Source organism: Ammospiza nelsoni, chromosome 20 (genome assembly GCF_027579445.1).
Source record: "Ammospiza nelsoni isolate bAmmNel1 chromosome 20, bAmmNel1.pri, whole genome shotgun sequence".
In the NCBI taxonomy this organism is placed as follows: domain Eukaryota; kingdom Metazoa; phylum Chordata; class Aves; order Passeriformes; family Passerellidae; genus Ammospiza; species Ammospiza nelsoni.
In genome coordinates, this window is record NC_080652.1 from 11,249,187 (window position 1) to 11,262,370 (window position 13,184).

The 13,184-nt window shown below is 43.9% G+C and overlaps 1 protein-coding gene across 2 annotated transcripts in view; it reads left to right on the top strand.

Moving 5' to 3' along the window:
• The window catches only part of SCAI (suppressor of cancer cell invasion), a 32,156-nt gene extending 18,972 nt beyond the window's left edge, over positions 1–13,184 (top strand). For both annotated transcript variants that reach the window (XM_059486460.1, XM_059486459.1), the window contains 12 exons: positions 41–137; positions 898–996; positions 1,623–1,775; positions 2,595–2,696; positions 3,254–3,355; positions 3,980–4,058; positions 6,103–6,202; positions 6,661–6,742; positions 10,885–10,957; positions 11,493–11,666; positions 11,746–11,846; positions 12,876–13,184. In XM_059486460.1, the coding sequence (XP_059342443.1) occupies positions 41–137; positions 898–996; positions 1,623–1,775; positions 2,595–2,696; positions 3,254–3,355; positions 3,980–4,058; positions 6,103–6,202; positions 6,661–6,742; positions 10,885–10,957; positions 11,493–11,666; positions 11,746–11,846; positions 12,876–13,025 (1,312 nt within the window). In that variant the 3' untranslated portion in view covers positions 13,026–13,184. The remainder of the gene's footprint in view (positions 1–40; positions 138–897; positions 997–1,622; positions 1,776–2,594; positions 2,697–3,253; positions 3,356–3,979; positions 4,059–6,102; positions 6,203–6,660; positions 6,743–10,884; positions 10,958–11,492; positions 11,667–11,745; positions 11,847–12,875) is intronic.

Sequence of the window (13,184 nt, forward strand, 5' to 3'; positions counted from 1 at the left end):
ATCTCAGTTTTGGCTGTGATGTTTTTGTTGTTGTGTCTAGGCCTGAACTAGTGGTTAAGAAGCTGCGTTACTATGCAAGGTTCATAGTGGTTTGTCTCCTGCTCAACAAGATGGATGTTGTAAAGGACCTTGTGAAGGTATGCTGGAATCAGGACAAAGGTGCTGAGGGGTGGGAGGCTGCTGATCCTTGCTTCTCTAGTCTGTCTGACATCCAACACAGGGAATACCTTCTGTCATTCAGACATTTAATAATGACACTTCAGGATCAAATGATTAGGTTGCATTGTTTGAATGAAGAGCAAGTAAAAATGTTCCAGAAGCTGCAGCCCAGACAGGGAGGTGCCCTGGAAGTGCAGCAGAGGAACAGCAGGCTGCTCCCCACAGCATATGCTTCCCAGCCCTGTGACAACCTCGCTTCAAGCAGTTCCTGGGCCTGACAGCTTTGTGTAGGTTGCATTGCTGTGTGTGTCACAGCTCCCCTGAACTGCAGGCTTCGCTTAGCACAGCTAAACCAGCCACACCATCCCCTTCCTCAAGGTATTTAAAGTTACTTGCAGGCTGAAATCTGAGTCCCTGGTATCCACAGCGTATGGTAATAACCGGTGACATAGCTGTGAGTGGGATAATTATACTTAACTCCAGATATTCTTTGCATTTGGACCTACATAAAAGATAATTTGCATTGCCAGAACTCAGTGTAGCATTGGCATTCTGTCTGCTGAACGAGTGCGTTTTGGCTGGCATGTTAGTCAGGGGTGTGCTGCATATGTTCTCAAGGAATTTATTTATTTATTATTCTTAAAGGCCAGCACAGCTAACCAAATATAAGGTTACTGACTGCCTGGTAAAGTCTGGTTTTAGGAGTGACTGTGTCTATCTCTGAACTGTTTACCTCAGGAGCTGTCAGATGAAATTGAAGACTACACGCATCGTTTCAATACTGAAGATCAGGTGGAGTGGAACCTGGTTCTTCAGGAAGTGGCAGCATTTATTGAGGTGAGAATAGCATCCCCTCTAGTTGTTTCAGAGTTTCTGTCTTGTTGATGGAAGTGTTGTGTATCACCACATTTGTGAGGGAAGCAGGTGTGCCAGTGCAGGGGCAGTATGCCTGTCCCATGAATCACTGACAAGTGTTCACAGGAATATTTAAATATTGCCAGAATGGGTGGCACCATTATCATTCACTCTCCTCCTTAGCTATTCTTTTCTTCAAAGGGAAAGCAAGCTAAAATAGGCAAACTAAAATTATTATGATTGTAGGAATATGTAGTTTATTCTGCATGAATTTGTAAGGCTGTTTGATGACATTTGACTCCTCAGATACAGCGAAGCTGAAGCAGAGTCCATGTCATTGGAGGCAGTATGCTTTTCTCACTGCTGTACCTTCATGTGCTTATCCCATGTATTTCTTGCAGTCCCTAAGAACCTTGCTTTTCCAGCTGGGAAGGCTTTACTCTCTAGCCTGCATACAAATATACAAATACATGTGTGGCAAAGTAATTTAAAAAATCTGCCTCATTTGTGAGATGTTTATTGTAAGTGCCGAGACCTGCGGACTTCTCTCTGACTGCAAATCTGTATGCTTTCCTGAATTCTTGATTTATTCTGGTTGCTTTTTTTAGGCAGACCCTGTCATGGTTTTAAATGATGACAACACCATTGTAATCACCTCTAACAGGCTTTCTGAGACGGGAGCTCCGTTGCTGGAGCAGGGGATGATAGTGGGACAGCTTGCTCTTGCAGATGCGCTCATTATTGGGAACTGCAACAACCAGGTAAAGGAAATTCTGGGCACCTGGCTTTGCATCTTTGGAGTCCCCCCTGTGACATCCCTTCTGATCATACAACAGAGATTCCAACAGAGGAGAACACTGAAATATTTTATTGTGATGGTTGCAGTGGTAGCAAGAGGAAGAAGGTTCACAGAAATAAGACCTAAAAACGAAATGTTAGATATTAGATCTGTGGTACTGACCTCTTATTGTTTATATTCAACTTGTCAGTTAAGTAGACACAATTGATTTTCATATACTGGATTATTTGTAACAACATTCATGCATGGGAGACCTCTAAGATACCTCTAGAAAAAGCTTGACTTGAGCTTTCATATGACTCACTCCAGCTTGTTGCAACTTCAGTGGCAACAGGAAGAGGTTTTCAAAAGACATTCTAGGTTCTGTTTTTAGATTATAATGATAGTGAAGTTGTACAAATTTCTTGGCTTCTCTCTGAGCTCTTTTCAGGTAAGCAAGGGAGTTATTTTTAAACTACAGCTTCATCTGTCTTTGTCAGATTTTGTCTGAATTCATAGTACATAGCTATTTCAGCACTTGATTAGTCCACATCCCAGGGAAGCTTGTAATTTGGAAGCAGGGGTCTGCAGTGCAGTGGTAGATCAGTAACAAATAGACTTTGTCTTCTGTGAGCTCTTGTAGAAGTCATTCACAGCTCTTCAGAGATTCAAAGATGACACTGACAGATCCCTGAGAGAGAATGGCCTCTCTGGTGTGCAGTGGAGTCTCTCAGCTGCATAATTCCAGAGCAACTCTGTTTAATGTGTATCTGGCAGAATAAACTGCGTGCCTCTCCTGCAGGTCAAGTTCAGTGAACTGACAATCGACATGTTCCGGATGCTGCAGGCTCTGGAGAGGGAACCCATGAACTTGGCATCTCAAATGAACAAACCCGGAATGCAGGTCAGTTCCACTTCAAACAAACCTGGCAGCACATCTTAACTGGGTGTTTTGTTGGTTGATTGCTTTTAAGTAGTCTGCTCCTTCAGTATTGCCACTGTGCAGAGCAGGTTAGTAAAGGTGGTGTAACTTCCACTAGAAATTAGTGAAGAGTAGCTCAAACCCATGGATTCATCAGATTACTGAGTCATCTGAAAGTTAATGTCCCCTTCGGAGAAAGTATCAAGTCTTCTATCTGGGGCCAAAAGAAAATGTGGAGATTTTTCATTTATTTAATTGAGATGAAGTGTGAATTTTGTCACTCATTTCTTTGATGATACTTGAGACACTAAGAAGGATTTAGTTCACAAGTTTCACTGAGGGATAATACAAAGTTCTAGTTTGAATACTGTGCATCCTGCTTTACTATGTAGTAGGAAATGCAGGATGGGCAGACCATTTGTGTGGGTAGTGTGTTGGAACATTCTAATAGATAGAAATTTAGAGGGTTATGAGACTGCTTTGATAATATCTGGTTGTTGGGGTTTTATGAGTAGTATTTTGTTTCTTTCTGTTAACAGGAGTCAACAGAGAAACCAGCCAGGCGGGAAAACCCCCATAAATACCTGCTTTATAAACCAACTTTTAGCCAGCTATATACATTTTTAGCAGCATCATTTAAGGTATGTGAAATCACTGAATTTATTTGTAATAAAAAATATTCAGGAGTGTTTGTGACACTGAATGAAATGTGGATCTCCACTGATCTGGAGAATAGAAAAATCTTTAGAGTATTCTTTCATTTCATATCATGCCAAGCACAAACCAAAATGGGGGAGGTGTATCAGGAGATTGCTGCTCTTGAGCACTGTACAGCTACTGAATCTCCAGTCCTGTATCCCACTCAAACTGTAAACAAAGCTTCCCTTGTGCACTGTTTGGGAGCTGGGCTCTGTGTGGATCTTGGCAGCTTTTGGGTTCCATATCTTGGAGAGCCTCAGATCTGCATAGATAGTGAAGGAGTCTGTGTGGAGCAGATGCTTTGTCAGTGCTGCTGGAGCTCTGATACCAGTCTCGAGGTTTGTGTGGAGACAAGTTCAGACATTTCATCAGTGACGCTTTTGGTCTGTTGGAAGTGGTGTCTGTGCTGGGGCAGGGCCAGTCTATGCACCAAGAACAGAGTGGAGGGGAGCCAGATGCAGGAGCAGCACAATTGTAATGACAGTGTGTTTATGGAGGTGATGATTGAGTACTAAAATAAACTTGTACCTTTCTCCCCTGGCCCTGGTCCCCTGTTTGCATTGCAGGAGCTGCCTGCCAACAGCGTGCTGCTGATTTACCTGTCTGCCACGGGCGTGTTCCCATCAGGTCGTTCGGATAGTGAAGGTACAATAAAGGAATGCTCCCTGTCATGAACAGGGCTTGAATTCTCCTGATGTTCCAGGACAAGTGACCAAGAAAGATGTCACAAAGCTCCTTTAAAAAGACAAGTCAATTCGATTCTCCTGTCTGCTTAGTAAGATAGCCTTTATTTTCCACAAACAATAATACAATCTTTGTGTTTTAATTAGTGTGCATTAGCCTGAGAACTTTTCAAAGGACACATCCAGTTTTTGATGCATCTGAAGTATTTAAAGCCTCCCAATTTTGAAGACCGCGTGGCTCAGTTGATGCATCAGCACAAAGTTCATAAAATGGCTCCATGGCACTCTGATCTTTCCAATGCCCAGCACAGGAGAACGTGTGGCCAGGACGTGGGTGGTGGAAGGACTCAAGCAGCTGTAGGGACTGGTGTATTTGCACGCTCATTAACCTGACAATTCAAGCCCTTCTCATGATTTTTAACAATTCCCCTCACCTCACCCTCCTGTTCTTTTCAATCTAGCAGAATATTTGGATGCAGCTGCAATATAAAAGCTGAAAACTGGTTGGCTGAAGAAAGCACGGTCCAAAGATCTGTTTATATAATTCCAGAAAAAAATCAAAATAATTTTTTAACATCCTAAATATTATAAAAAACCTCATCTGTTTGAGACTTGCATTCCTTTATAAGATGCATGCTTTGTCCACCCCTGTGCATGATTTATAGAGCTCTCAAAATGTTAAAAGAAAAAGGAAAATCCCTGTCAGCTTTGGACAGCGGCAGTGATTTTTTAAAAATGCTTTTAACATTTTACTTCTTGCTGCAGCTTGGTGATAGGTCCTAACTGCAGTGTGTCCTCGGAGGCCTGTGGTGTGTGCCCCTCTCTGCATGTGTTGTTTCAGCTTAGGAGCTTGTGGCAGAGGCATCCAGGCTCAGCCAGCTGAGGAGCTGCACCCAGCGTGCAGCCTCACCACGGAACCCATCACAGCTGCATTCCTTTAATAAGGTGGTGTGGCCTGCACACAGTTCTGCCTTATTAAAGGGGAGAGCAGCTGCAAGTTGCACTGTGCATTGCCTGCAGGCCGTGTGTTTGGCAGACCATGTGAGGTGTTTGTAACAGTGCTAAATTAATGTTTGTCCTGTTCCTGATTTTGTGTCCCCAAAGCTTCCCTTAAATGGAAAGGCGCCTTGTATCCAAACTTGAAAAAATTGCATTTGGTGGCCAAATGTGGGTCAGCCAAGTCTGCAAATGTATGACAGAATGAAGAAACCCTAATACATTATTTTGCTAAAGTTAGTGACATTTCATTCCCATACCAATGGCAGAAATATTTCTTGGTATCTTGTGGGATTTGATATTTTTTTATAGCCATTGCTTTTGTGTTTGCTCTCCATCAGCCATTCAGGGGGTAGCTCAGTTTTGCAAATTTAATAGAATATTCAGCTTACAGTGGGAACACATGTCCAGGGCGTGTGTATGTGAAAATTGTGAATTCTGACTTTGAAATCTTGAAATACCTTTGATACAGATCTGAAATCTGGTTAAAGCTGTTTTGTCCCCTTTGTCATTCTCTGAGTTCTCTCTTCTCCCCTTTGCAGTATTAGAACTGCAAATGATACTAGTATTTCTAGTCTTTTTGATTAATTTAACCTTATTTTTTGATCAAATTGTGAATCTGGAAACTCATGCAGTAATTCTACAAAGGTATTGATTTTCCTGTATCAGCCATGTAATGGGTTTTAATCTTTTATCTCTGTGGTGTAACAAGAGCCAATATTGGGATAATTTGCATTAATTTATGGGTGAATAGTGAATAATTAAATTACAAGTTATGAAATTGCATTCCTTGCTTCTCTTTGATAGATGCTGAAATTTCTAAAAAAGCATGAAAAGGAATATGCAGTTAGGGAAGTCTCCACATTCCTCTCTCCCCTCCTGACAGCCGCAGCAGTTCAGATTCCCTTAGTGTTCTGGGGTTTGTTGTTGCTTCCTCCCTGTCCTGTAGCCGGTAGATGTCCAGCAGGGTGAGTTGCCCCTGCTGATCTGAGCTCCCTTTCCCCGGGCAGGTCCCTACGATTTCGGGGGAGTGCTGACCAACAGCAACCGCGACATCATCAACGGGGACGCCCTGCACAAGCGCAACCAGGCCTACAAGGAGATGCACTGGTGAGTGTGCTGCAGCCTGCAAAGCCACAGCAGCTTGTCTGCAACAGGGAGAAATGCATCAGCGCCTCTGGAGTTCAGACTCCTCAGTGCGGGACATCATAGTAAGGATTGGCTTGAACACTCAGAAGTGAACGAGCAGCTTTAAATGATCATTTAAACAATTCAACCTTACTTATGTAAGCTGGTATGAGTTCTTAATTACTGACAAACTTCAGATCAGTGGTGGATGACTTCTGAAGAAGTTAACCCTCTCTTGAACTAATGAGAAGTCCCACAGCCCGTATTGTAGACAAATATAGACAACAGTGCAGCTGCTCTCTGAGGATGAATCTGGGGACTGCAGCATGGGAAATCTGTCTGCTTTTTATCTGGCTCTGGGCAGCTCTGTGGCTGAGACCCTTGTGCAGTGTCAGCTGTGCAGCTGTTGTGGTGCTCTGAGGGGTCCCTTTCCTTTGCAGCCTTCACCCTGGAGATCTGTACCCTTTCACCAGAAAGCCCCTGTTCATCATCGTGGATTCTTCCAACAGCGTTGCCTACAAGGTAAGGCCCTTGGAGTCTGTTCCCCCTGTGGTAGGATACAGTGCCAACCCCTAGTTAGCTTACACTTTTAACAGGCTATTTTTTTAAACAGTTTGTATTCAGTCTTTCTTTTCTTTTGAGGTTGTGCATGCTAGTCAGGATCTGACCCTATGAATAGGAACAAGAAGGAGAAGCACATGAACAGCCGCTCATTGGAAAATAATAAATCCTCCTGGAGGGAAAAAAGGTTCAAGATTTCCAAGGTCTCTGGTGGGAGGTTTACTTTTGTTTTATACCAAAGACAAATCTCGGTGTGTGTGCATGGGGGAGGGAGATAACTAATGTGCTTTTCTTTTTTCCAGTCATCCAACATTCAGTTGCTTTTAAGCAACAGAAAGGAGTCAAAGCATTGAGCCTGATCTTAAAAAACACGGGGTGTCTGTGTCTGAAAAGTGTCTGAACCAAGGAAGTAACAAGCCTCAAATTAGCATCCAGTGTTACTGTAGAGTGGTGTTTGCTTGGACACTGAGCCTCCTTCCTAGGGTCTCTGGACTTACAGTAGAATTGCTCCATGCCAAATCACCTCTGGGAATCTGCAGTTCGGGTAATGCAGAAGCAGGCATTGCACTCGTGGTGGCCAGTTGAATCTGGAGAGCATTACACATGTATTTCATTCATGAATGGGGTAATAAGAATGTGCTATATCTGGGGAAAGTGCCACTTCTTCTGTGTGCCTTTTTATAGCTCCATTATGTGCAGGGAGGGAGGGAACATCCACAGCTGCCTTTCGGAGGAGGAACAGGGACGTCTAGTGGCCAGAGAAGCTTGTGCCTTGCTCAGTGTCCACAGGCTGTGCTGTTTGCTTTGAAGGCATGTGCTGGCCAAGCAGAGGTACTAAATCAGTGGTCAGTGTGAGTCAGGGTAGTTCTGAATTGAGCCACGGAACTCCTGCCTGACAGCCAGATAATGATCTGACCTCTCTGTTGGCTCTTTGGTTTGTTGTAGTGTAAATGTATCTCAGAGGGCTTTTTAAACACCACTTTATTTAAATTCACTGCACTGGTTTCAGAACAAATCTGCTTTTTTCTTGCATTCCCTTCCCCATTTAAATGGAGGGAAACACAATTAGAGTGATTTACTTGTCTTTCTGAGAAAGTGAGCATTTGGAAGGGATTTATTTCCTTATGCTCTTTCCTGGCATTCATTCCAGTGTAACATCAGGAGGACTGGTTTTCTTTCAGGGATAAAAGGTATGGCTTGTGTTGGGTTCTTGGTTTGGTTTTGGTTTTTGTACCACCTTCCTCTCTTAAAAGAGTTAGAAGATGTCAAATGGATCAGCTCTGTAAGAGAGCAAAGGATTCCAGCTCTGGACAGATTGGGGTTCTGTGTAAGGCTTAGAGCAATGAACCTGTTTGGGGCAATGGATTTCCACACGTAGATTTGTAGGTCTTGTGAGAGTAATGTCAAATGTTCACAGTATAATTTGCTTTTTGTATCGCATTTAAATTTGATAATTCCGTTTTCTTTGTTTTTTGGGTGCACAGTAAGCAACTCTGTAACCTCCATTGAGTTTCTTTTCATTGTTCTGCAGTGAGCTGGCAGGGGTGTAAAACCCAGCAGTCTGTTCAGCACAGCTGGTAGAGAGCATCCAGCTCTGTCTGTGTGGAAGGAGCACAGAAATGTGAGCTTGGGAAGTATTTCAGGGCAGGATTATAGAAGTGGCTGCTAGGAGTACTGACCCAGATCAGAACAGTGTGGGCACAAGTGCAAGGAACCTAAAAAGAAATAAGTTCAGCATTTCAGAAGTGACATTCACCTTCCCCATCTCTTGCCACTGAGCACAGGCAGGCGTGTCAGGGGACTGGTTTAGGTGTCTCGTGTTGTTTTCCAGTGAAGGTTCATGGCCGAGCTCTCAAGGTCAGTGTTCCAGCCCTGGCACACTCCTGCCTGTGGTTGTGCTGGGGTCCTTGTCCCCAGAGAGCCCTGGCAGAGCTGTCCTGGGACTGTCCCCTGTGGGCTGGGAGGTGTCTGGGGGCTCGAGTGCTGCATGAGCAAAGAGCAGCCGTGTGAGGAATTGAAGTCAATACTGGCTTTTTTCCCCGTGGCTGCTCTGATCCTCCCTGATAGGACAGGAGCTATCCTGACATTTAAATGTCACTGCCAGCAGTAGCAGCAGGAACAGCAAATGCTCACACGTCCTTTTCTGCAGCCCGTCCCTGCTCTCCTGCACGCATCCCCCTCCTCTCCCTCTCTCTGCAGGACCTAAATGGTGATGACTGAAAGTAAGTCCTGCCAGGAAGTGACTTGCCAGTTTGTCAAATCAGCAGCACTTGAACAGCTTCCTCCCCTGTATATTTAGCTGAAAGTGGAAGATAACTGCAAATCGAGCATATCTACTGAAAGCCGTGAAGGTTTTTTTTAACACTTCCGTTTAAATATAGCTGTCTGTGTGTTCTTGAAGGTTACCACTGCATATGTGGATGAAATAATATTTTTAAATCAATATCTTCCTGTAGCTGTGGTTGTCTAGGATCATGGTAAAATGCAAAGTTTTAAAACCAAACCAAACCAAAACCTCCAGCCAGTGGGAATGCAAGGCTTCTGTCAGTGATGTGGTATAAATACTCAGCTTAGCAAAGCTTAAATGTGATGTGACTTCTTTTGGAAATGATGGGCAGTTCCTTCTTGGAAGGAGATGCACATGACACGCATTGTAAAAATCAGCAATACGTCTGTTGGAAACCTTGAGCACTGAAGTAAAAATCCAGTCAAATTTGAAACAAATTGGGGTTTATCCTTTTTGGAGTTGTCCATGCACTGAGGGGTAGGGCATTCCATACCCAGACCTCCTGTCAATATCTGGATTGCAGGGCAGGTTCTCCTGGCTGAACCCCTGCTGGGGCAGAGTCCAGAGTGCTCTCAGCTGGAGCCTGACACCCACAGGTGAGCCAGGTGCTCTGTGGGGCTGCAGGGCTGTTCCCACTGCTGGCCTGGCTGCTCTGCTCTGGAGCTGAGTGACACGGTGGAATTCATTTAACTGGTCAGCCTGCTCCTGGTACTGAGAACGAGAGTTACTGGAGAAGGTAAAACCTTGCCAGTGTGTACACTTCAAACCAGCCGTGTCTGGGTTGGCTCCTGGAGGCTGAAATGTTTCTTTCACCAATTCCTGGGCTGATCTCTTGTGTCTGCAAGGGAGTTGTCTTTGTTTCTTCCTTAGAGACCAAACCTTAGTATCCAGCTAGAAGGGTTTCTAGCACTACTCAGCACTCTGTCAGAGATGGGAAATGTTTTATTTCGATTAGACTAGATTTCTGTCTCTAGTATTTAGCAGATTTAGATCAAATTAACTGTAAAACGAATATAACTGAAATATACTGCCTGGAAGGGAAAGTTCATTTGAATTATGCAGATGCCAAAAGGAATCCTCAAAAATAACTTTTTGAGGATTCTTCACAAGCAAATACTTGTGGTATTGTATGTCTAACACTTGTAAACTGCAGTTTTAAGAATCTGATCTGCAGATGTGTCTGGCACTCGTATGCTCTGGAGGCAGGGTTTGAGTCCGTGCTCTGAAAGGATGCAGGCACAATCACATTTTCTATAGCTTTGCAACCCTTCAGTTTAAGAAAGCTTTTCTGGTGACAGCTAATGAGGTTGTGTGCATGATTTTTGGCTTTTTTTCCCAGGTTGTGACATACTTGCTTTAAAGGAAACTTACTTTAAAGCTTTCCTCTGGGCCCTCCTGTTTTATCAGACATAGCTTTTCCTGCTAGAAGGAAAAGGGCAAAGAAATGTTTTGACTGGGCAGTTCAGCTGGTGTTGAGGGAAAATATTAAATCAAATTGCTTTCACTTTTACTGGAGAACACGATTATTTTTTTTCAAGTAATGTGTTACTACTGAAAGCCATTTTTCCATGAAATTAGTGTCTGCCATCAGTAGCAATGAAATGAGAGAATTGTAATTAATTTAAAATGTAGTTGGTTATATTCCTTCTGTGCTGTGATCTCTGAGTAATTGAATTTGTCAGGCTCATTGCCAATGCTGAGCTGTGTGAGGGGCATTACTGTCTTCTGTCATTAATGTGATTTGTACCCTTGACTTGCTGAATATTCAAGGCAAGCAAAGTGACCATCAATACTTCAAAATTCTTATCTGTTACAGAATTTCACAAACTTATTTGGACAGCCATTGGTGTGCTTGCTTTCTCCAACAGCATATCCAAAAGCATTGCAAGGTATGTGCAGTATTGCATTTCCCAACAAGGCGCAGTTCCTGTATCTGTCCCAAACAGAACGTGGATTCCTCAGGAAAAGGCAGCTTTCCACTACTGTGTAACCCCTGAATCAGGTTGCCAGTCCCTGAAGTAGTATGATAAAGTTTAGCTAGTGTATGTGATAAATTATTTGTTCCCATGCTGGTGACATTTCTGGCTCCAACAAGGGCTGGAGCAAAGGCTGTCCTGCAGGAACACTGAGGCATGGCCAGCCCAGCGTGGGTGACGGTGGTTGTTACATCTCTGGGCAGCATTATTGCTCCCAGAAAGGGGGCAGAGCCAGTTTAGGTGCCTTGGTGTTAATGCATGTCTCCAGCAAGCCTTTATTGCCAGCCAGGGATCAGGCCTGCACGAGGGAAGGTGTAACTAACACCCAGGAGTAGCTCCTCTGTGACGGAATTTAGCGGGTGAGCGACTTCGTTGTGTGGCAGGGACAGCGTTTCTGTTTCATGTGCCAAATGTATCCCTTTGTCTATTGATTTATTTTTCCTTTTAGATCAGTCTCAGCGGGGTAGCCTCTTCACACTCTTTCTGAACAATCCCTTAATGGCATTCCTGTTTGTCTCTGGATTATCAAGCATGCGCCGAGGATTGTGGGAGAAGTGTCAGGATTACCTCCGGAAAATCAACCGGGACATTGCCCAGCTGCTGACCCACTCCCGCTCCATAGGTACGGCCTGGCCAGGCCCAGCCCAGCCTCTCGGGGGCTCCGAGCCTTTCTAAATGGCCTTTCTTTGCCTTCTCTACAGATCAGTCCTTCCTTCAGTTTTTTGGGGATGAGTTCCTTCGCTTGCTTCTCACAAGATTTATCTTCTGTTCGGCTACGATGAGGATGCACAAAATCTTCCGGGTACGCAGGGATGTGTGTGCCTTTGTGGGAGCTGCAGAGCTGCCCTGGTCGGGTGGGAGGGCCAGGGTGACCTCAGAAAGGGGCTGATGCTCACATGCTGCTCCTGCAGCTTGCACTGAGGCTGTGCCTTTGTTGGCTTGCAGGAGCCTCATCCTGCACGTAACACAGCAGGCGCACTCCAGTTCAATTATGTCACTCTGGACAGCCTTGTCTGCTAGAAAAATTCCTCTTTATAACTTGAGATTATTATTTCTACACAACCAAATAGGTATAGAGCGAGAATATAAGGGGAAGTGGAGAGGAGTGGGTCATTATTTCTGGAATGTGTTCATGTGAATGGGTTTTGAAAGGTCTTTGAAGTGTAAATGAATACACTAAATAGGAAGATGGTATTTTTGCCTCCCTGTTGGTTAAAGCTGTGCCAGCAGAGAAGTCTGCTCTGGATCTACACCATTTCATGTGAGTGTTGGCATATAAACTGCCTGCTCCATTTTAAGTACTGCAGGGAAACATGGGACTGGAGCATTGAAAGGTGCAGTATTCAGTTGTGGAACTGCAGATGTCCACCAGCTCTCCAGGCCAAAGTCAGCTACCTGGGCTGCTCTGATACCAGGGAAAAGAAGGAGGTCTGTGTCAGTGGGGAGAGATTTGCCCCCAGTGTCTTAGATATTTGTTTTAGGATGAGATGAATCTCCCACTGGAGATGCTTACATGTCTGTAATTTCAAGAAATTAACTCCAGCCTAGTGGGTAAGTACAGGTGAATATTTTTTGTCTCTTTTAGTGGTTTATTTTTTTTCCTGCAAAGCCTCAGTGAACATACCAATAACTATCTGAGATGAACAGGCATTTGTATTGCCACTGTGACCGTCTCTGAATCAATGGAAAGAGAAAACTGAAAATTCTAGAATGTTTGCTGTCTCTCTGCCATACTGAATAGATTAGGGTGAAATTGGCCTTTTGCAGTCTTCTTCCTAGAGCGTGTGAAAGAAATGAGTGTCTGATTCTCTTTGTTTTCACTGTCATCTAGCAGGAGACTCGAAATTATCCCGAATCTTATCCTCAGCTGCCAAGAGATGAAACGGTGGAGAACCCTCACCTCCAAAAGCACATTTTGGAGCTGGCTTCCATTCTGGATGTTAGGAATGTTTTCCTGGAAAACACACTCGATGACTATTAAAAGAAACTGTCTTATTGCAAAGGGGATTCCCTGGCCACAGATTTTGAATGGTGCAGTTTTATAATGTGAAAATCATAAAAGGAAGTACTTGATTTTATTTTTAAATTTAGGACCATTATTTTAAAAAGTAATAATAAACAGCTGTTAGTTGAGCTGTTC